The following is a 22,864-nucleotide window of genomic DNA, read 5'->3' on the forward strand; positions in this document are numbered from 1 at the left end:
CAGCCCCATTGCTCCTGATATATAACATCCAACCCCTCGCCGCCGTTGTATAACATCTGGCCCCTTGCCCCCGGTGTATAACATCCAGCCCCATTGCTCCTGGTGTATAACATCCAGCCCCATTGCTCTGGGTGTATAACATCTAGCCCCTCAACCCCAGTGTATAACATCCGGCCCCATTGCTCCTGGTGTATAACATCCAATCCCTAGCTCCTGGTGCATAACATGCGGCCCCTTGCCCTCAGTGTATAACATCCGGTCCCTTACCCCCGGTGTATAGCATCCAGTCGCATTGCTCCAGGTGTAAAAAAATCTAGCCCCTCGCCCCTGATGTATAACATTTGTCCCCCGCTCTCGGTTTGTAACATCCAGCTCCATTGTTCCTGGTGTATGACATCCTGCTCCCCTTCCCCGGTGTATAACATTCATCCCCTTGCCATCCTGTCTCCCTTTACTAACATGTGAAAGAATAGCTCTTTCTAGAGAACTCATTGATACCAGCGTGGTTCTGTAATAGGAGCCACCAGTGCTAATATGCATAACACTCACCAAAGCAGTGTTAATTCAATAACTGCAAAGTCTAACCCTCCACCCTAACATCAGCACAAAATCACCAAAAGCTTTATGGCATGGGTTTCCATGGTCAAGCAACTGCATGCAAGCTTTACATCACCAAGCACAATGCCAAATGTCGGGTAAAGTGGTATAAAGCATGGAGCACTCTGGAGCAATAGCAATGTGTTCTGTGGAGTGACGGATCACTCTTCTCTATCTGGCATCTGATTGATGAGTGTGGATGAAGGTCAGGAGAACGTTACCTGCCTTACTGCATTGTGCCAGCTGTAAATTTTGGTGTAGGAGGGATAATGATATGAGCTTGTTTTTCAGGGATTGGCCTAGCCCTCTTAGTTCCAGTGATGGTGAATCTTAACGCATCAGAATACAAGACATTTTGGACAATTGCAGTTTGGGGAAGGCCCTTATCTGTTCCCCATGACTGTGCTCAAGGTCCATAAAGGCATGGTTGGGGGAGTTTGGTGTGGAAGAACATGACCGGCTACACTGAGCCCTGACCTCAACACCATTAAACACCTTTAGGATGACCTAAAACGGAGATTGTGTGCCTGGCCCTCTCCTCCAATATCAGTATATGACCTCAAAAATGCTCTTCTGGATGAAGGGGCAAAAAATTCTTAACAGATACACCTTAAAATCTTGAAGAAAACCTTTCTAGGAAAGTGAAAGCTTTAATAACTGCAAAGGAGGAACATCTCCATATTAATGCCTATGGATTTAAGATTGGATATCATGAGAACTCCTGTTGGTGCAATGTGTAATGTCCAAATAATTTTATCAACATAGTATATTTTTAATGGCTTCAAAGTATTGTTTTTTAATAAAATTCTCCAAATACCCTATGCTATCTGCCGGCAATCACCACCAAGTTAAAAAAGAATTAAAATTAGAAACCTCAACACCTGACGCGTTTCTGACGTACCAAGACGCCCTTAGCCATAGGAGGACTAAAGGCATCTTGGTAATACAGAAAAGCGTCATTTTTTCTAGTGGGTTATGCCGGAAACCACCCTCATTTTTCTCTCTGTTCTATAGGTGGTTGTTCGTTCGATCAATTTCTTTAAAAAAAAAAAAAAAGGCTCCCAGTGCCATTAAAGAAAAACAAGCATTATTTTCAAGCGTTGTGTATTTCCCGACTACATTTTTGCATTATCTTGTCATATTCTGTACTATGGAGCTGGGTGGTTGAAGTGGCTCCTAGTGTGCAGGGATTCTTCATTACACTGGAGCTGAAGACTTCAATTCTCAAAATCGCCCATCTTTGGAAACAAACTTTGGACGACGAGGGGAGAAACCAGGGGCAGGTAATTTTTTAGTTTGATGGAATTTATATTACAATGTTTCTTATCTACACATAATTTATGAAATTTGAAATTTAAAATGTAGCTACTGTTTAAACATTCAAACGTGTTGCGTAAATGCTGCGTTTATTCCCATCGTGGTTTTGTGCAGAAAATCTGCTGCATTTAACAGTTCAAGCAAAGTATACAGTACAGACCAAAAGTTTGGACACACCTTCTCATTTAAAGATTTTTCTGTATTTTCATGACTATGAAAATTGTACATTCACACTGAAGGCATCAAAACTATGAATTAACACATGTGGAATTATATACTTAACAAAAAAGTGTGAAACAACTGAAAATATGTCTTATATTCTAGGTTCTTCAAAGTAACCACCTTTTGCTTTGATGACTGCTTTGCACACTCTTGGCATTCTCTTGATGAGCTTCAAGAGGTAGTCACCGGAAATGGTCTTCCAACAATCTTGAAGGAGTTCCCAGAGATGCTTAGCACTTGTTGGCCCTTTTGCCTTCACTCTGCGGTCCAGCTCACCCCAAACCATCTCGATTGGGTTCAGGTCTGGTGACTGTGGAGGCCAGGTCATCTGGCGTAGCACCCCATCACTCTCCTTCTTCATCAAATAGCCCTTACACAGCCTGGAGGTGTGTTTGGGGTCATTGTCCTGTTGAAAAATAAATGATGGTCCAACTAAAAGCAAACCGGATGGAATAGCATGCCGCTGCAAGATACTGTGGTAGCCATGCTGGTTCAGTATGCCTTCAATTTTGAATAAATCCCCAACAATGTCACCAGCAAAGCACCCCCACACCATCACACCTCCTCCTCCATGCTTCACGGTGGGAACCAGGCATGTAGAGTCCATCCGTTCACCTTTTCTGCGTCGCACAAAGACATGGTGGTTGGAACCAAAGATCTCAAATTTGGACTCATCAGACCAAAGCACAGATTTCCACTGGTCTAATGTCCATTCCTTGTGTTCTTTAGCCCAAACAAGTCTCTTCTGCTTGTTGCCTGTCCTTAGCAGTGGTTTCCTAGCAGCTATTTTACCATGAAGGCCTGCTGCACAAAGTCTCCTCTTAACAGTTGTTGTAGAGATGTGTCTGCTGCTAGAACTCTGTGTGGCATTGACCTGGTCTCTAATCTGAGCTGCTGTTAACCTGCGATTTCTGAGGCTGGTGACTCGGATAAACTTATCCTCAGAAGCAGAGGTGACTCTTGGTCTTCCTTTCCTGGGGCGGTCCTCATGTGAGCCAGTTTCTTTGTAGTGCTTGATGGTTTTTGCAACTGCACTTGGGGACACTTTCAAAGTCTGCCCAATTTTTCGGACTGACTGACCTTCATTTCTTAAAGTAATGATGGCCACTCGTTTTTCTTTACTTAGCGGCTTTTTTCTTGCCATAATACAAATTCTAACAGTCTATTCAGTAGGACTATCAGATGTGTATCCTCCTGACTTCTGCACAACACAACTGATGGTCCCAACCCCATTTATAAGGCAAGAAATCCCACTTATTAAACCTGACAGGGCACACCTGTGAAGTGAAAACCATTTCTGGTGACTACCTCTTAAAGCTCATCAAGAGAATGCCAAGAGTGTGCAAAGCAGTCATCAAAGCAAAAGGTGGCTACTTTGAAGAACCTAGAATATAAGACATATTTTCAGTTGTTTCACACTTTTTTTGCTAAGTATAGAATTCCACTTGTGTTAATTCATAGTTTTGATGCCTTCAGTGTGAATGTACAATTTTCAAAGTCATGAAAATATAGAAAAATCTTTAAATGAGAAGGTGTGTCCAAACTTTTGGTCTGTACTGTATATATTTTCATCACATGCTCAGTGTGCATTCATGGGCACAGTTGAATTGTGTGCTTTTTGGTGCTTTTATTTCCATATAGGCTTCTATGAGTAGCCTGAAAAAAAAAGCATATGAAAAACTCTTTAAAAAAAGCTTTACTTTTTAAGTGCGAAATACCAGTGTTTCTACTGTCAAATCTGAGCGAAAAAAAATAAAATTTGGGAAACATATAAAATAAAAGTGCAGTAGAAATTCAATAATCAGAGCAGATTTCTATTATATAGTTTTTTGCAGACACCTATTGAAAAAACATAGCGGAAAAAGCGAAAAATGGGAATATGGCCTGAGGCTGGATCCACACAGGACTGATCCGCTGCTAACTTTCAAGGCTACGTTCCCACGATGAGTTTTTGATGTTGCAAATTTTCTGCATTGTTTCTACACCTATTAAGTAAATTAGGTTACTTGTATTTTTGAGTGCGTTTTTTTTACATAAGTTTTTATCTCATTTTAGATGCTGCATTTTTTTGTCTCTTTTGTTATGTCGTGTTTTAAACAAATTTGCTTTGTGTTTGATACTTCCTGGTAATTGACAAAATTTTATTGATAAAGTCATTTGGAGATTATATGTGTTTTTTACCTGTGGAATTTCAGCATCTAATGAAATTCTATGGGGAAAATCTGCACATAAAACTCAGCGTACCCGCAAGAGAAGTTGACATGCTGCAGATTTGAAACACGCACTGTGGGTCAGTTCACGCTGCATTAAAAAAGCATAATGGCCATGAGATTTCTATGAATCCCATCCACTTTGCTGGAACTGTAAGATTCTGCACTTTTGATGCAGCGAAAATAACCAGCATAAAAAAATGCACCAAAGACTCAGCCCTAGAGTGGAAAATTTGCAGCAATGTCCTGTTTGGGAAAAAAAAGCTGCAGATTTTGTTGTGGAAATGCTGCACATTTCTTGATGATTTTACCCTTTTCATTCCAAAAGGTGAAATTGGACAAGAAAATCTACTTGTATTAAACTAAAAATAAAAAATAAGAACAATATTGCACAGCAAATAGGACAAGTGGCTGTACATACATATGTTATTTCAACAGAGGAACATTATAGAGATGATCTAGGCATTGACATGACAATGGTTTATACTATAGAAAATATTATTCTAATATGCATTTGATACATTCCTCTAAACACAGTGTCAGATTTGTCACCTTTCTCTGTAAGTTTCTTTCCAGCGCCACATTAGTAAATTTTCTTCTATGTGGTTAAGGCTGGTTTCAACAGATCGTAAAACCGTGTTTGCGAGGCCAGGAAGAGGCGAAAGGTGGAACTTTCCGCTGGGTGATAATGATCTTAGAAATTAGGTTTGCAATAATGCCGAACAGTTTGCAAATCAGATGTGTTGTACAACAGTGAGTGTTTCTGTACATCGTTCCTGTGAGCTCACTGTCCAGACTCCAGACTTCAGTAACAAGTCCCAGATGAATTTACTTCTACTAGAACTCGCTGGCTTCGCTTTGTGTCGTACGAACCACACCTATGTAATATTGTGTGCAAGCTCAGAAGTGAGGAGTTAAGCTTTCACTCCAGACTGGAATCTTCGTCAGGCTCTATCAGGGTGATGGCATTTAATTCTGCAGGAGTCGCTCACATCAAAAAATGAGCGAAGCCAATTATTTCCACTGGAATATCTGCTGAAATAATGTTATTAAAGATAATAATAACCTATTTCACAATGTTTTTATACCCCTTACTGGTATGAGGAATCTGCAACTAGTCTGTGAAGCTGTCAGATCTCCTGAAGAGTACAAGGGTGAAACTATATAAGATACCAATATGGAAACATTCCCAACATACAATCAGAGCCTATTCCAGGTAGATGTGAGCCCTAGGGCAACATACTCACAGCGTCTGCCACATTCTCAGTTTTAAAGGGGATGTCCAGTGAAAACAAGTTATCATCTATCCATATGGCTCATGCACATGGCTGTATTTTTGGTCTGAGTGCGATCCAACAAAACATCAGATCACACTCAGACCAATGTTTTACTATGGGGCCAAGCACGTCAGTATTTTTCTGATAGAGCCGATCAGAGGAAAACATCGCTGTATGTCCGAGTTGGATCCGATATTCAGATCGCACTTGTCCATGCAAGTCAATGAGTGCGTGGAAAACACCAGACTGCACTCGAATGTCACCTGCATTCAGTCCAATTTCTGCGGACTGACAGAATGGAGAAGATGGAGACATTTTTATTTTCATCTTCTCCTCATCCGAGAGAATCAGATGGCACTATGCTCACACTCTGATCAAACTTTGATCTGAGTGTGATTTGCATAATCGACCCAATACTCTCGAATGAGAGAATACACAGTCGTCTGTATGAGTCCACAGAATAAGTGATAACTTACTAATCAGGGGATGTTCCACAGCTGGAATCCACACCTATCAGTAGATCAAATAATTTTTTTATCACCGACAGGGATCTTTTATCCCCATTACAAAAATGGTTCTCTTAGGGGCCTCCAGAAATAGACAAAAGCAGCCCCATAGGGAATGAATGGAACACAGGTCTAAAATGTGCATTGTCCCGTTCTTTAGATCGGTCCAGGTCCCAGCAGTCGGCACCACCCACCAATCAACTAGTTATCACCTACCCTGAGTGATAATTTGTTTTCACCCTTTAATAAGAAAAGATCAGGTTTGCCGAAATCCATAAGGAGCCCCACTAACCCATGGGCCCTAGAACATGGCAAGATTTGTCAAGTGATGACAACCCTGATTAGAATCAAATCCCTTCTAATCAGTGAACACAGTAACTAATTAAAGGCCTGCATGACCTTAAAGAGATTGTCCACCTTTCTGGATATTATTTTTAATTAAATTAATGTATTTTGGGCTAAAAATTATTTTAGCAATGAGGTTTCATTAAAAAAATTTGCAGCGTTTGCCCTTTACTGCGGAGAGCATTGTGTTGTGAGAGATACTCCTTAGATTCCCTGTGAATGGGAAAAAAGTTTTAAGGAGTATTTCTTTTTAACCGTGATCTGAACGTGTGTGTTTCATCCATGTGGGTATGTACTGAATATTGATTCTGCTTAGCCCTCTTTTCAATGGTATCTTAGACAAATACTAATCCATTAATCACTACCCTGGTCCAGACTTCATGGGAAGTGTGTGTGTAGACCAGTCCTTCCAAAATGTACTATAAAAAGAGGATTCTGCAAGTACTAACTGAAGCCACATTATTCAACAAGAAACATCTCTGGCACACTTAACAATATCGACATGCTTAGGCCTTATAGAATTGTTACCCAAGCCAAAAGACAGGCAGAAATGGAAAGCGGCATCTGTAGGCGCACTCACCTGTACGGTAAACAAAATTGCCTTCAGTTTCTGAAGATGAAGGGGACACAAGCTCTTCTTCAAACTCGTTCGAGCTGAATGATCCTGAGTGGTTTCTCTGTCTTGTGTTTTCTCTCATGACTGAATTAGTGGCCATGACGTGTCTTAAGGAGTCATTGAGATAACGATGCAATAAACTGCTTTTGTATTTCGGAGGTGAGACGTAGTCTTCATTGGTACTAGCTTCTGCCCTCATCCCTGACTTGATGACCGAGTTCTCAGTATTTATCACAGTATGGTGGATGGGTTTATCATAGACTTCTTCATTAGCATGACCCATGGGAGCATTTTCACCCTCTGAAAAAAAAAAGTTTTACGGATTTAGATGGAAGAAAAAAAAGATGTATCACACTGAGGTGATGAGTGTACACTTCCTCTAAATAATATACTGTTTATTCCTCTAAATAATAGTACCTAAAGGGGTTGTCCAACAGGATAAGTGATAAGTGTCTGATCACTGGAGGTACCACCACCAATTCAGTAATAATAGTTCCAATTCAGTAATAGTAGTTCTGTGCCCCCTTTTTTGGAGCTAAGCAATGCCCTTCAATGTCCATGAGATTGGTGGAGATAACCATGTGTGTCATTTTTTGGGCAGTCCCAAAAACAAAAAATGGAGTGGCATAACTCACCCCTAACTGCTTCTTCATGTAATTAGTGACCATAGGACTTCCGTTCGTTAGATGACTCCTTGACTTAGGGTTCACTCACATGAGCGTATAACTCGGACGAGTGCTATCCGATGTTTTACTGGATAGCACGTGGACCCATGTTATTCTATGGGGCAATGCTGATCAGCATTTTTTTCTCTTATCGATTTTACATGCGAAAAAATTCACAGCATGCTGCAATTTTCAGAGCAAATCGGATGGCACGCACCCATTCAAATCTATGGGTGCGTGGAAAACATCTGACAGCACTCGGATGATTTCTGCTGATTCACACAATGGAGAAGATGAAGAAATTTTGTTCTCCATCTTCTCACTTGTGCTAAACACCCAAACAGAATATCACATGAGGGGCCTAATAAACAGAGACAACCAGCAGACACAAAGCCCCCCTAAAAAATACCTTTTAATAATTTACTCTAAAAAGGACTCAAAAATTCCATAGACAAACAGCAATAATACTCCTAATGGTAGGACATCAATCACTTGTGCTACTCAGTGTTTGATCTGAGTGTCATTACCATAATCAATCCGATTTTCTCCTCAGAGAAGAGAATATATGCTCGTGTGACCCTACCCTTAGATTGTTTTCATCAGTGACGCATCCTATTTTCATCCATTTTGGTCCATGTGTCCACTTTTGCCAAAATTGTAGCTTCTATTTTTTTTAGTTTGCAAAAAACTAAATTCCAAGCTTCTCCTACCTATTAAATAGTGAAAAGCAGATAGCACTCAATTAATACACATATGGAATCTGAGTGCTATCCTTTTTTTAAAAAACTGAACTGAACTGTAAAGTTTGGGGGTTCGTACTGGACACCTAGTGTCGGGTGCTGAACTCCAAACATGGACTTCTCCCTGATGTCCGTTTTAGTGTTTGGAGTTCCAGGAGAAGAGAGACAGCCCTTTTAGAGCACCAAAGTTTGGGTCCCCATTGACTTCTATGGGGTTTGGGTTCAAGCTCAGGTAGAGTTTTGGTACCCAAACCAAACTTTGGACTAAAGTTCGGTCAAACTCGACGAACCTGAACATCCACGGGTCCGCTCATTAGAGATGAGCGAACCTGAACTTAACAGTTCATACTGGACAGTTAGTGTCTGGTGCTAATCGATGAACATGGACTTCTCTTGGAAGTCCATTGCAATGTTCGAAGTTCCGGAGGGAGAGAGAGAGAATATTTTCCGGCTCAAAAGTTCGGCTCCTCATTGTTTTCAATGGTGTTCAGGTTTTGGTTGAAGTTCAGTTAAAGTTCTGGTAACAGAACTGAACTTTGGACTAAACTTCAGGTTGGGTGCCAGAACCACAACTTCCATGAGTCCGCTCATCCCTACCAATAGACCATAATGAGTGTGTTTTATCTGTGAAAAACACAGATATAACAGAGATATAAAGGTTGAACTTGATGGACCTTGGTCTTTTTTTCAACCTATGTAACACATATGTGCAACATAGATGTCTGAATAAAGACTGAAAATATTTTTTTTTGTGGCTTTAATATTGATGGCTAATCCCTAGGATGGGCCATGAATATATGTTCAGTGGTGGTCCGTTTGTACAATGTACCTGTGCTCGTTCTGCTATCACTAGTTATCCCAGAATAGGCCATTAAAATTCAAGTGCCAGATAATCACATTAAATGGTCTTTTGGAATTAAAACATTTCACCATATTAAGCATTTAACTATATAGATTTAAGACTCTGGTCCGTTTTACAGATAGAATTTGTCCATCACCAAAGTGAATGGATCCATGAAAAAAATTGACAGAAAGACGGCATCCATGTGTTGTTAGTTTTATTATGGATTGGTTGCAAGGACACGCTTGAGAAACCTCCATCCAATGCTTATTTGCAAGTGAGAAAAACGGCCCACGGATGCTAAAAATGGACACAAAGAACTCAAAGGGTTGAAAAAACAAACATCACAGGGATTCATTTTTTTGCTAACAGAAAATGACATGAAAAGGGCCTACATGTGTCATTTTCCATGTAATGGTCATTTCATAGAAATATTTTACTTAAAGTGAGCCTGTCACCCGCAAAATGGCAATTAAATTGGCTAAACATTTATACAGCGGAGTTAGCCCCTATTCAAATCATACTAAGCACGTACAGTTCAACTTAATATTTTATTAAAAAGCAACTTTTATTTGATATGAAAATGAAAGCGCTTTGGTACACCCTTGGCGTGGCCCATGCCTTGGCGCACCGTCGCCCCCCTATTTGCATAATAATGCCTGTACCATAGTGACTGATATGTCTCTGAGCACGCTCGCAGCCACTTTGTCAGCACGCCACCATGCTTGTCAAGTGTCAGTGCACAGGCTCTGGCACTCAAAATGATACGACAGAGTGTTCGATCTCCGCTTCAGAGACATGTCAATCACTATAAGGTACCAGCTTTATTATGCAAATAGGAGGGGATGACCAAGGCATAAGCCACGCCAAAGGTGCACTGAAGTGCCTTCATTTGCATATCAAATAAAAATAGATTTTTAATAATTTTATAAGTTAAACTATATATGCTTAGTATGATTTAAATAGCACATACATATACATACCATAGGTGATAACTTTCTGATCTACCACTAATCTTTTGGTACTGCCTGAAAAACATATGACCACCACCAATATCTTGGTACTGCCTGAAAAAGCTATGAATACCACCAAAATCTTGGTACTGCCTGAAAAAGCTATGACCACCACCAATATCTTGGTACTGTCTGAAAAAGCTATGACCACCACCAAACTTTTGGTACTGCCTGAAAAGCTATGACCACCACCAATATCTTGGTACTGCCTGAAAAAGCTATGACCACCACCAATATCTTCGTACTGCCTGAAAAAGCTATGACCACCACCAATATCTTGGTATTGCCTGAAAAAGCTATGACCACCACCATCTTTTGGTACTGCCTGAAAAAGCTATGACCACCACCAATCTTTTGGTACTGCCTAAGAAAGCTATGACCACCACCAATCTTTTGCCGCTGCCTGCAAAAGCTTTGACCACCGCCAATCTTTTGCTACTGCCTGCAAAACTAAGTGCAGCCCTCAGCCCGTCCCATATTCAATGAATGAAACAGAGATCCGCAGGCCCAACCTCTGCAACGTCGAGACACGGCTCTGTAGAGTCTCATTCATGGAGTTTGTAGAGGGCTCAATAATCCAATTTATACCAATTTGGTAAAAAAGAAAACTTGAAATGCTTAAAATTTGAAAACTGTAAATGTTGGTGATTGAAATGATTAGGTAACAACTTAATTTTTGTGGGGGTTTTTTTGTTAGTGAAGAGAGTAACATTTGCGGAATCCCTTTTTAATAATATCAAATTATGTTTATTATCCCTTCTGCTGTAACAATGAACAACTGAACTTGAGAGCACGTAATACTGAATAAATCTATCCAGATTTATTGTTTTAAGACTAGTGTGAAAGGGGAGACAGGGGTCACCAGCTCAGGAGGTACAGACTGGGTAATAAACACATGTATTTCAATCATAGGTATGGTCATGACCTTTTAAGCCATTCTGCTCTGTATTCTTGTATTACAAACCATCCTTTAAAAAAAAAAAATTCTGTACCAATAAACATTCCCCGTTGAATCGGTGGAACTGTTCTATTTAGACTGATCTGCAACTTATTCTTCGCAGGAATAGTCCTTCTTTTCTTAGAAAGTCTGGCTAGTGTCCAGCATAAATATAAATTCACCATATAGGCTACCTCTGCGTAACCCACATGTAAGGGATCAGATATCGCTCCTTGTTTTATTTCATTTATGACACGTTCCTCATCTTTACGCTACCGCTGCTCTGTCTCAAGACATAAATAATATGAAGAATGTTCTCACTGAAGAAATAATTCAAGGTTGTGTAAATCTAGATGTTGCTTAGGATAACACTTCAGCCATGTGGAAGGTCCTACAATATCTTCTAGTCACCCCTGTCTGCTCAAACATCGGGAAGCATTGACAAGATGCTGACGGTTTAGGCATCGTATGGTAGACCGCTCTATTTCTTTAGAATATTTCTCTATGGTAACATGAAAGAACTTGTGGATCCATGCAGAAGAGCAGCAAAAGAGTACAGAAGGTCGGGCCATACATCCTAAGGCTGTCCACACATCTGCGTTGGAGTTTGTCAGTAGTTCTGTTAGATTTGGCAACCAGAACCCCAACAGATACCACTGTAGGTCATCAGAATCCATCAGGAATCTTTTTGATGATGGATCTGACACTGAATCATGGATTCCACTGTAAACGGAAGTCATGACTAGAGATGAGCCAATAAATGTGCGTGGAATAGAATTCTACCAAAAATCCGTATTTACCAAAATGCAGATTTTTTGTAATTAGTTTATATATTTTTTTGAACAGTTAAAGGCCATGAAAATGTTGAAAAAATTCTTATTTTCATTTCTACAACTCCTCTGTGTCACTCGTCCGGTCATCATCGCATCTTCAGATTGCCTCCACTCGTGCTGAATTTCTCAAGCCTTTCACGCTTTGATGAGGGCCCGGGAGGATTTCATACAAGGTCACGGTGTCATGTCATGGACATGAATGTGCAGAACCCTCTTCCAGAGCCCCATGAAAGCTGGAAGTCCCGGGCCATCGCGCGTGGTGGTGATCTGAAGATGTGATGAGGTCCGGACGGTGACGCAGAGGGTCCGGAGAGGTGTGAGGATTTTATTTATGTTTTACATCTTGCGTTTATTAGGCTATGTTTTCATTTGCGCCTTGACTAGAGATGAGCGGATCAGGCAAAATTCACAAGACAGACTTCACACTATTTATTTTTACTGTTTTTTGGAATAAGGGTGAACAAAAAATAGCAATTCTGACACTGTTTTCATGGTATTTTTTGTTTTTATGTCATACAATGTGCAGGATAAAAACCATAATAATTTTATAGTTTCGGTTCTTACGGATGTGGCAATAACATTTAAAAATATTTTTATATATTTTACTTTATCATAATAAAATATTTTGTAAGGTAAAAAGTTTTTTCTTCTTCATTTAACTTGAGATTTTCTTTTTATAAACCTCATTGATCTTTTTAATACCATTTGTTTTGTTCCACAGTAGAAGTCGGACCTTGCGATCATTTGGTAGACTTCACACCAGGAAATTTTTTTCTTTGGGATCAGGCTTTACGTTGGGCTAATATACTTAAAGGTGAAGTATGGATGGTCAGCAGATAGCAGGTCAATATATGTGATAATGTCATTAAAAAATATGGTGGTGCAAATTGTTGAAAGCTTGTCCAAGTGATCTTAAGTTAGCTTATTAATGGGATGATGAAAATCCCCCATTAATAGGACGACCTATTCTACTGATAGTTCATGAGTACCTAAGTCCCAAATAACCAAATAAGGTGGTCTTATTCTGGACTGTTTGAACAAACTATTACCGAACCAGATAATACAGTAAAAACTTCTTGAGACAACCACCCAAAATTGGTGGTCTTTTGGAGATGTTTTACTGTATATATTTTAAGGGAACTTGTCACCATGAAAATGCTGTCTAATCTGCAGACACCAGGTTTAGAGCAGGGGGAGCGGAGTAGATTAATATATAGTTTAATGAAAAAAGATGCTCTGTAATCTGCAATTTACTCATTTAATCCTCTGCTCTTTCTGGGATTTTCAGTCCAGTGGGCGGTCCTATCTGTGACTGACAGCTTTATTTGTATACATTGATAGCCGTCAGTCACTAATCGGACCGCCCACTGGACTGAAAATCCCAGAAACAGCAGAGAATTAAATGAGTAAAATGCAGGTTATACTGACTTTTTTTCATTAAACTATATATTAATCTACTCAGCGCTATAAGATGATGTCTGCTGATTGGACTGCATTTTGATGTTAACATGTTCCCTTAAAATAAATTTGATAGTTTATATTTAAAGGGGCTGTCCAGACCTTAGGCTACTAGTCTGCAGTCACTCTATGTGACTGCAGACTTGTAAATCTTCACATCACCCACTGCGCCCAATGAGGATTTTCCAGTGCCGGCGCTGAAAGAGGGCGTTCATATGACCATAAGTATGCAATTTGCATACTTCCAGCCACATTCCGACTAGACTGTATCCAGCCTCGCTCACTACACTTGCATTGAACAAGGCCGCGCCCATCTAGTTAGCAGGTGACTGCAAGTATCCAAATCACGCGCCCACCGCTCCTGGCACCAGAGAATCCTCACAATGTGGGCATCCACAAGTCTGCAGTGACATGGACAACCCCTTTAAGGAGATTATTTAGGTTCTTAGTAGATTTAGGGATATAAAGCTGTAATATTCCTTTCAATGCGGAGTTCAGTGTAATTATAGGGGATGCATTATTGTGTTGATACATATGTTTTGTAGAACTCTAGTGAAATCTATTAATGTCATTCAAGAGAGAACACAAATCACACAAAATTCTGACCACTAGGTGTCTCCCTGTCACCTTGTAGATGTTTACTTCCTGTTGTCAACTGTAATCCTTCTCTGGCAGTAGAGACGCTGAGACAGATTACAGGTAGTGGGGGAAGAGTTTTGTCTTTCTGTACCTGAGAGTCTGTCAAGCTGCATGCAGGCAATACATAGAGGTGGGATTGTAGTTCAGTGCAGACAAGCTAGTGGACACTAGCAAGAGCAAAGTGAGAAAACGGAAGCTATTGCACCTATAGTGCTGGCAGAATGCTGATGAAGAGGACTTGGTCACTCAAAAAGAGTGTATTGCAGGATACAAAGCATTAGAATCGGGACAGTTACTAGAAATATCAGACTGGTATGGACACCAACTTGGGGGCAATGAGGGTAGTAAGATCATACTTTTGTGAGAAAAGGCATATAACATCGACAAAGACTTGTCAGCAACAAGGGCCAATTAGAATAAATGAATTTGGATTATTCTGCACCTAATACAGGTGCATCTCACAAAATTAGAATATCATCAAAAAGTTAATTTATTTCAATTCTTCAATCCAAAAAGTGAAACTCATATATTATATAGAGTCATTACAAACAGAGTGATCTATTTCTAGTGTTTATTTCTGTTAATGTTGATGATTATGGCTTACAGCCAATGAAAACACAAAAGTCATTACAAACTAGACCTCAAGCAGTTTGGATTGTGGCCTCTCCACTCTTCCTCCAGACTCTGGGACCTTGATTTCCAAATGAAAATTGGGACTCTGGGACCTTGTGGAGTGGGTCAATGACTGCCTTCTGGACATTTGTCAAGTCAGCAGTCTTCACCATGATTGTGGAGCCTACTGAAACAGACTAAGGGACCTTTTTAAACACTTAGGAAGCCTTTGCAGGTGTTTTTTGTTAATTATTCTCATTTACTGAGATAATGACTTTTGTGTTTTTATTGTCTGAAAGCCATAATCATCAACATTAACAGAAATAAACACTTGAAATAGATCACTCTGTTTGTAATGACTCTATATAATATAGGAGTTTCACTTTTTGTATTGAAGAACTGAAATAAATCAACTTTTTGCTGATATTCTAATTTTGTGAGATGCACCTGTACGTCAGTGCGGCCTCGACTTCTTACTGTCTAATCAGAGCCACTATCACAATACAGAAAAACAAACCTTCTGAACAGGAGTCTTCACTGCTGACACTTAGCCGCTCAGCGTTGCCTTGAACGTATTTGTTATACAACTTTATCCTCAAAGCCCAGCTCAGATCTGGTTGTCTCACAGTGTTTTTGAGGCGTCGTCTTGCATTTGCAAACCAGTTTGACACCTGGAATGAAAAAAAAATAAATTTCATTATTAACATCATTTATATGCTGAAACCTGGAAATACTAAACACATTGTTGAGCGCAACATCAACGTTCCAAGAGAAAAGGACAGAATGATGGACATGTCAGTGTGCAAAAGGGAATCTAGAGCTGCCATGGATAATGGATTTAGCTCTCTCTCTTACATCCATTGCTCTTGGATTAGTACAAAACAATGGAGGTATATGGGAGAAAAAACACACCACTTAAAGGGACTCTCACCAGGTTTTTGCTACCCTATCTGAGAGCAGCATAATGTAGGGGTAGACACCCTGATTCCAGCGATGTGTCACTTACTGGGCTTCTTACTGTCATTTTGATAAAATCCCTGTTTTATCTCCTACAGATCTAGCAGTTCTCTGAATGCTGAGCTCTGTATAACCCCGTCCACACCACTGAATTGCCGGCAGGAGTGGCCTGAGTCGGCGCCGGGTAGAACAGGCAGGTAATTGCCTCTGTTAGCAACTACCTGCCTGTTAGTTTTTAGGCTCATCTTAAAAAAAATAGTCCTGGACAATCCCTTTAATGTAGTGTACTGTCTACACCACAATACATATTGTGAAAAAAAAAATGTTTTTCACATGTTTAAAAATTAGTAAAAAAATACTATTTTTCCCAATCTGGGAAAAAAAAAACAGCAATGAAATATGTTTTAAAAAAATGCCATTTTTATTTTTGTTTATTCCAACTCCAAAAAAAGTGAAATAAAAACTGATAAAGAAGTCAAATGCATCGTAAAATGAGCAGTAAAAAATTAAAACTACAGCTCGTCACACAAAAAATAAGCCTTCATACAGCTCAATTGACAGAAGAAGAAAAGTTTATTACTCTCAAAATACAAATCTGCCTTTTTTTATTTTTAATAATTGTACTTTTCAACAGGATAAAGTTTTCACTTTATGAGTGCTGCGCATGAATAGCGTTACATTTAAAACCGAGTTGATGGGCTTTTTGTTTTGTTTTTCCAATAAAAAGTGTATAAAAGTTAGGTGATACGTTGTTTACACTCCCATATGTTGTCACTGGCAAATGCAATTCATCTCGCAAAAAAACAAGCCCTAATTAAGCTACATTCATGAAAAAAATGTAAAAAAATATATGAAAAATTAGGTGAAAAAATATATTTGGTCATAAAGAAGTTTAGAGGAGTTATGCAGAATTAAAATGTCTGAAAGAAGGGAATATTCTAAAATAAAAAAAAATAACCAATACTCACCTGTTAAATCCAAACACCTTCACAACAGAGTTCTCACAACTTTTTGAATCGAACAGAAAAATATTCCATGTGTCTATGTAATTAGAGGAACACAAGTACAAAATAAGCCCATAGACTTCAAAGGGTGCAGTACAACAGGAATCTAAAATACGTCCCTGCTCATGAGGTCTTAGACCACTCACAGCCTGCATCGGGGAAAGTCATAATTAAATACAAGACCCCTTACTTCACTAAGAAAACACTGCCACAATGATTCAGAGTAGGGTAATTTGTAGTGACATATGCCCTTTATAAGACCTCAAACATGTTAAAACCGCACAAGTAAAAGCAAACGGCCTTTTTAAATTGTCTCCAGATTCAGATAATGTCCCAAATTATCAATGCAAGAGAACCAGTAAATGTCTCATCCACCTGACACATCTGTATCTGCTATGGTTATCTTACACCAGATTGCTCAAATTACCCCCAGCCTCAATTAGTACTTGTTATACGGCATCATAAAATAGATCAATTTGTAGCAATAAACACTTTTAGAGTTGACTTATATTTAGGTATGTGATCCCCATATGCAAGCTGGCACTAAAACAAGCTTGTTGGGATTAACCCTTTACACAATGTGTTGACATTTGATACATCTTTAGGGGTATATTCCCTGTGACAAAGTCACTGGTAAAGTGCTGGAGGGGAGATACAGTGGGGAAAAAAAGTATTTAGTCAGCCACCAATTGTGCAAGTTCTCCCACTTAAAAAGATGAGAGAGGCCTGTAATGGACATCATAGGTAGACCTCAACTATGAGAGACAAAATGAGAAAACAAATCCTATAAATCACATTGTCTGATTTGGAAAGAATTTTTTTTTAAATTTTGGTGAAAAATAAGTATTTGGTCAATTACAAACAAGCAAGATTTCTGGCTCTCACAGACCTGTAACTTCTTAAGAAGCTCCTCTGTCCTCCACTCATTACCTGTCCGCAACCTCAAACAATCACACTCCAAACTCCACTATGGTGAAGACCAAAGAGCTGTCAAAGGACACCAGAAACAAAATTGTAGCCCTGCACCAGGCTGGGAAGACTGAATCTGCAATAGGCAAGCAGCTTGGTGTGAGCAAATCAACTGCAGGAATAATAATTAGAAAATAGAAGACATACTAGACCACTGATAATCTCCCTCGATCTGGGGCTCCACACAAGATCTCAACCCGTGGGGTCAAAATCATCTCAAGAACGGTGAGCAAAAATCCCAGAACCACACGGGGGGACCTAGTGAATGACCTGCAGAGAGCTGGGACCAATGTTACACAGGCTACCATCAGTAACACACTACGCCGCCAGGGACTCAAATCCTGCAGTGCCAGACGTGTCCCCCTGCTGAAGCAATTACATGTCCGGGCCCGTCTGAAGTTTTCTACTGAGCATTTGGATGATCCAGAAGAGTATTGGGAGAATGTCATATGGGCAGATGAAACCAAAGTAGAACTGTTTGGTAGAAACACAACTCGGCGTCTTTGAAGGAGAAAGAATGCTGAATTGCATCCAAAGAACACCATACCTACTGTGAAGCATGGGGGTGGCAACATGGTGTTTTGGTGCTGTTTCTCTGCCAAGGGACCAGGACGACTGATCCGTTAGATGAAAGTATGAATGGGGCCATGTATCGTGAAATTTTGAGCGTAAACCTCCTTCCATCAGCAAGGGCATTGAAAATGAAAGATGGCTGGGTCTTTCAGCATGAAATTGATCCCAAGCATACCGCCAGGGCAATGAAGGAGTGGCTTCGTAAGAAGCGTTTCAAGGTCCTGGAGTGGCTTAGCTAGTCTCCAGATCTAAACTCTATAGAAAACCTTTGGAGGGAGTTGAAAGTCCGTGTTGTCCAGCGACAGCCCCAAAACATCACTGCTCTAGAGGAGATCTGCATGGAGGAATGGGCCAACATACCAGCAACAGTGTGTGCCAACCTTGTGAAGAATTACAGAAAACGATTGACCTCTGTCATTGACAACAAAGGATATATAACAAAGTATTGAGATGAACTTTTGTAATTGACCAAATACTTATTTACCACCAAAGTTAGAAAAAAAATTCTTTCCAAATCAGACAATGTGATTTTCAGGATTTGTATGTTTCCCTAAGGCTGTTAGCTTCAGTGAACAAAAACCATTAAGTTTCCTTCAGCATGTTATTGAGAGGGATTAAGTCCATAATAAAAGGGAGTGGTTTTTGTGAATGGCCATTGTGAAGAGTGGGAGGCCATTCACCATATCTCCGCCTCAGGGTGTGGTCTGGGAGAGTTTAAATACTCGGCCAGTTGAGGCATTCAGAGTTCAATTTCTGGGAAAGCTAGCTCCAGAAGGGAGATTGAGTTTGTCTATGTAGCGTCGGCGTCTCTGCCTCCTGGCGGGCAGAGACGCCGTTCCCCTCATCGCCGCGGTCCCGGTCCGGCGTCCTCCAGCTCCCCTGCTGCTGCTCGGGGTGCGTACACCGCGCGCAGCTTCCCGGGCACTGTGTTTAGGGCGCGCACTCCCTCCCTCTTAAAGGGGCCGCGCACGCCGTCCTAAAGAGTCCCCGGCCAATGGCCGGAGGACTACTCCTATTTAAAGCACCTCCTCCAAAATGGATGTGCCTGTGCAAGGTTGTTGTTTGTGTGCTAACACTCTCCTCAGCCCTCCGGTTCCAGTGCCCGCCAGCCTGTCTATCAGCCGTGCCCGCCAGCCTGTCTACCTGCCGTGCCCGCCGGCTTGCCTACTCAGATCACCTGACAGGCTACCTGCCGTGCCCGCCTGCTTGCCTACCCGGATCACCTGTCAGGCTACCTGCCGTGCCCGCCTGCTTGCCTACCCGGATCACCTGTCAGGCCACCTGCCTGCTCATCCGCTGTACCTGTCAGCTTCAGTTATCTGACCAGTGGGAGTCGCCTGCTCTCACTGAAGGTTGGTCCCAGAGTGGCACCTGGTTCACCTTCCCGGTCCCTCATTGGTTCACGGAGTCGACTAAGCCACCATGTGACCAGGGTCGGTCCGGGTTGGCACTTAGTTACGCCCTTCTGGTCCCTCCTTTCATCTTAGCACAGAGGTTCCACCACCTGGATCCGTAACAGCCTGTTTCTGAACCATATGGAGTTTCTGAACTCTCAGCAGATGGACCCCTGATACTACAAAGACGGTGTTCTTGGTGCTTTCCATTTCAGCTTTGTTTTCCTGTTTTGCCCAGTGGGCTGTGTTTATTTTCATGGACTAACTGTTAGTCTATGCCACACTATAATAAACCAACAAAAGTTTTAAAGAGACAGCGTACCTGAGTCTACCTCCATGTGCAGTTGAGTGAGCGATCTACCACATCACATCTTAGATTGTTATGGCACATCAGTAGGATATACCATAACCGTCTAATTCTACATCAGGGACCCCTTACTAATTCTGAAAATGTAGAAAGTGAGGTCTCTTTATCAGTTCTCCTGCACAGTAATGCTCCAACTGTGCAGGAGAACAGCAACACAGCTCTAGTCGAGTGAATGCAATGATTCTCATCAATCAATAAGTCATGGCATATCCTAGACAAGAACGTAAAGAAAACCCTCAGGCCACATTCACACGTTCAGTATTTGGTCAGTATTGTCGACCATGAAACATGTGGATGAGTGGGATGAGAATGAGTGAGAGCTGCTCTTTATCAGTGCACGACCGCAGGTCTAAGAACCCGAAATGACTGTTTAATACGGGGGGGGGACCTCAGGCCCATGGGCCATTTGCGGCCCTCAATGACCTTTTATTCGGCCCCCTGCCAGATTCCCAGGGAATGCAATCCTAGGGCCGGCAGCTGTACTTTGCCGGTCGACAGCCCATTAATTTCTTCTTGCTCTGTGTGCACGCGCATACAATGTTCACTACTGAACGCTGAGGCGCATGAAATGAAAGATTACCTTCCGACACCAGTGCCAGGACGTACCTTGTGGGAGGAGTTAGAGTTAGCGCAATTTGTACGGCCCCCGAAGAATGGTATAAATATTCAAATGCCCCTTGGCAGATAAATGATTCTCCACCCCAGGTTTAATAGATCCCTTTGCCTTCTCCCCCTTCAAGGGTTTAGAAGGTGTTAGGGAAAAAAAATCACCAAGCTAGCCCCACATATGGTTTTAGGGTATTACCAGAAACAATATAGTTGGGTGGTCTGTTTTGATTTTCACTATTCATCATCTTTGCTCCATGAACAAATTACATGAATAAAATACTGTACAGTTCAGGAGCCGATGCAGTAAGTCAGAAGTTCCTTTTTTACTGCCCTATTGGCTCTGAACACGTGTCCAGCCCTTCAATGTCTATACAATCTTCTTTGAGACTAACTATGGTTATAAAAGACTTTGCCATATGGGAATTCAACCATATATAGTTTTTAGAGAATTATAAAGATTTTCCTTACTGTGTGTTGTGGATACTTTTAATCCCTTTAGCCTCATACCGGCCTGTGTCTATATTCATAGTGACAATTTAATAGGCCAATACTTGTGGTTCTGTCATTTTCATTCTACTCTCTAACGACAAGCTTAGATTAGTCAGAAATGGCAAGTCCCCTAAGAGATATTAGCCGAGAAGGATTCTCTGGAATTCTTCCATCCTTTAATGCACCATGGATGCCGATTTCTTTCCAAGTCCTCCTGTGATCTATGGCCGGCTTGTGTAGGATTTAGAATGACACAACAATAACATGGTGGGATTAGTTTAATATCTGCCTAGATAATCCGCTAAAGGCTGTAGTGCTTCAACCTCCTTCAAGTAAGAACCTGAAAAGAAATAACAGTACATACGGTATTTATTCATCAACTGTTCATTCCCGATCCAGTGGCTGCTGGGTTTTATTTCAATGTGTACTGTATTGGGACTTTAGCCAACTCAACTCTCAATACTGTACTTTTCAGCACTTCTGAAAGCCACGAAGGAATACTTAAAGGTTGATATAAGAAGTGTCAAATAATTTCATACCATCCACATACTCTTTTGTAGTCTTTTTAAGAGAACCTGTCATCACGATTTTGCATGTTAGAGTAAAGGCATGACCATGACCCATCTCTTCCGACAAACCTACAACCTGCAATAACCACCGCTCCACCATACCGCTGCACGACCAGATCTACCCTCACCTACTGTATCCTCACCCATCCCTTGTACAGTCATGGCCAAAAGTTTTGAGAATGACACCAAAATTATATTTTCACATGATCTGCTGGCCTCTGGTTTTTATTAGTGTTTGTCTGATGTTTATATCACATAGAGAAATATAATTGCAATCATATTATGAGTACCAATAGGTTATATTGACAGTTAGAATGAGTTAATGCAGCAAGTCAATATTTGCAGTGTTGCCCCTTCTTCTTCAAGACCTCTGTAATTCTCCCTGGCATGCTTTCAATCAACTTTTGGACCAAATCCTGACTGATAGCAGTCCATTCTTGCATAATCAATGCTTGCATTTTGCCAGAATTTGTTGGTTTTTGTTTGTCCACCCGTCTCTTGATGATTGACCACAAGTTCTCAATGGGATTAAGATCTGGGGAGTTTCCAGGCCATGGACCCAAAATCTCTATGTTTTGTTCCATGAGCCATTTAGTTATCACCTTTGCTTTATGGCAAGGTGCTCCATCATGCTGGAAAAGGCATTTATGGGCGCCAAACTGCTCTTGGACAGTTGGGAGAAGTTGCTCTTGGAGGACATTCTGGTACCATTCTTTATTCATGGCTGTGTTTTTAGGCAAGACTGTGAGTGAGCCGATTCCCTTGGCTGAGAAGCAACCCCACACATGAATGGTTTCAGGATGCTTTACAGTTGGCATGAGACAAGACTGGTGGTAGCGCTCACCTCTTCTTCTCCGAATAAGCTGTTTTCCAGATGTCCCAAACAATCCAAAAGGGGATTCATCAGAGAAAATGACTTTGCCCCAGTCCTCAGCAGTCCACTCCCTGTACCTTTTGCAGAATATCAGTCGGTCCCTGATGTTTTTTCTGGAGAGAAGTGGCTTCTTTGCTGCTCTCCTTGAAACCAGCCCTTGCTCAAAGAGTCTCCGCCTCACAGTGCGTGCAGAAGCACTCACACCAGCCTGCTGCCATTCCTGAGCAAGCT

The 22,864-nt window shown here is 41.0% G+C and overlaps 1 protein-coding gene across 3 annotated transcripts in view; it reads right to left on the reverse strand.

The window, feature by feature from the left end:
- The window catches only part of MKX (mohawk homeobox), a 164,659-nt gene that overhangs the window by 104,196 nt on the left and 37,599 nt on the right, over positions 1–22,864 (reverse strand). For all 3 annotated transcript variants that reach the window (XM_073677581.1, XM_073677583.1, XM_073677584.1), the window contains exons 4-5: positions 15,346–15,499; positions 7,055–7,390 (exon numbers count right to left, since the gene is read on the reverse strand). In XM_073677581.1, the coding sequence (XP_073533682.1) occupies positions 7,055–7,390; positions 15,346–15,499 (490 nt within the window). The remainder of the gene's footprint in view (positions 1–7,054; positions 7,391–15,345; positions 15,500–22,864) is intronic.

This window comes from Phyllobates terribilis, unplaced genomic scaffold (assembly GCF_046119375.1).
Source record: "Phyllobates terribilis strain yellow unplaced genomic scaffold, ASM4611937v1 Scaffold_4__5_contigs__length_816908805, whole genome shotgun sequence".
NCBI lineage: Eukaryota > Metazoa > Chordata > Amphibia > Anura > Dendrobatidae > Phyllobates > Phyllobates terribilis.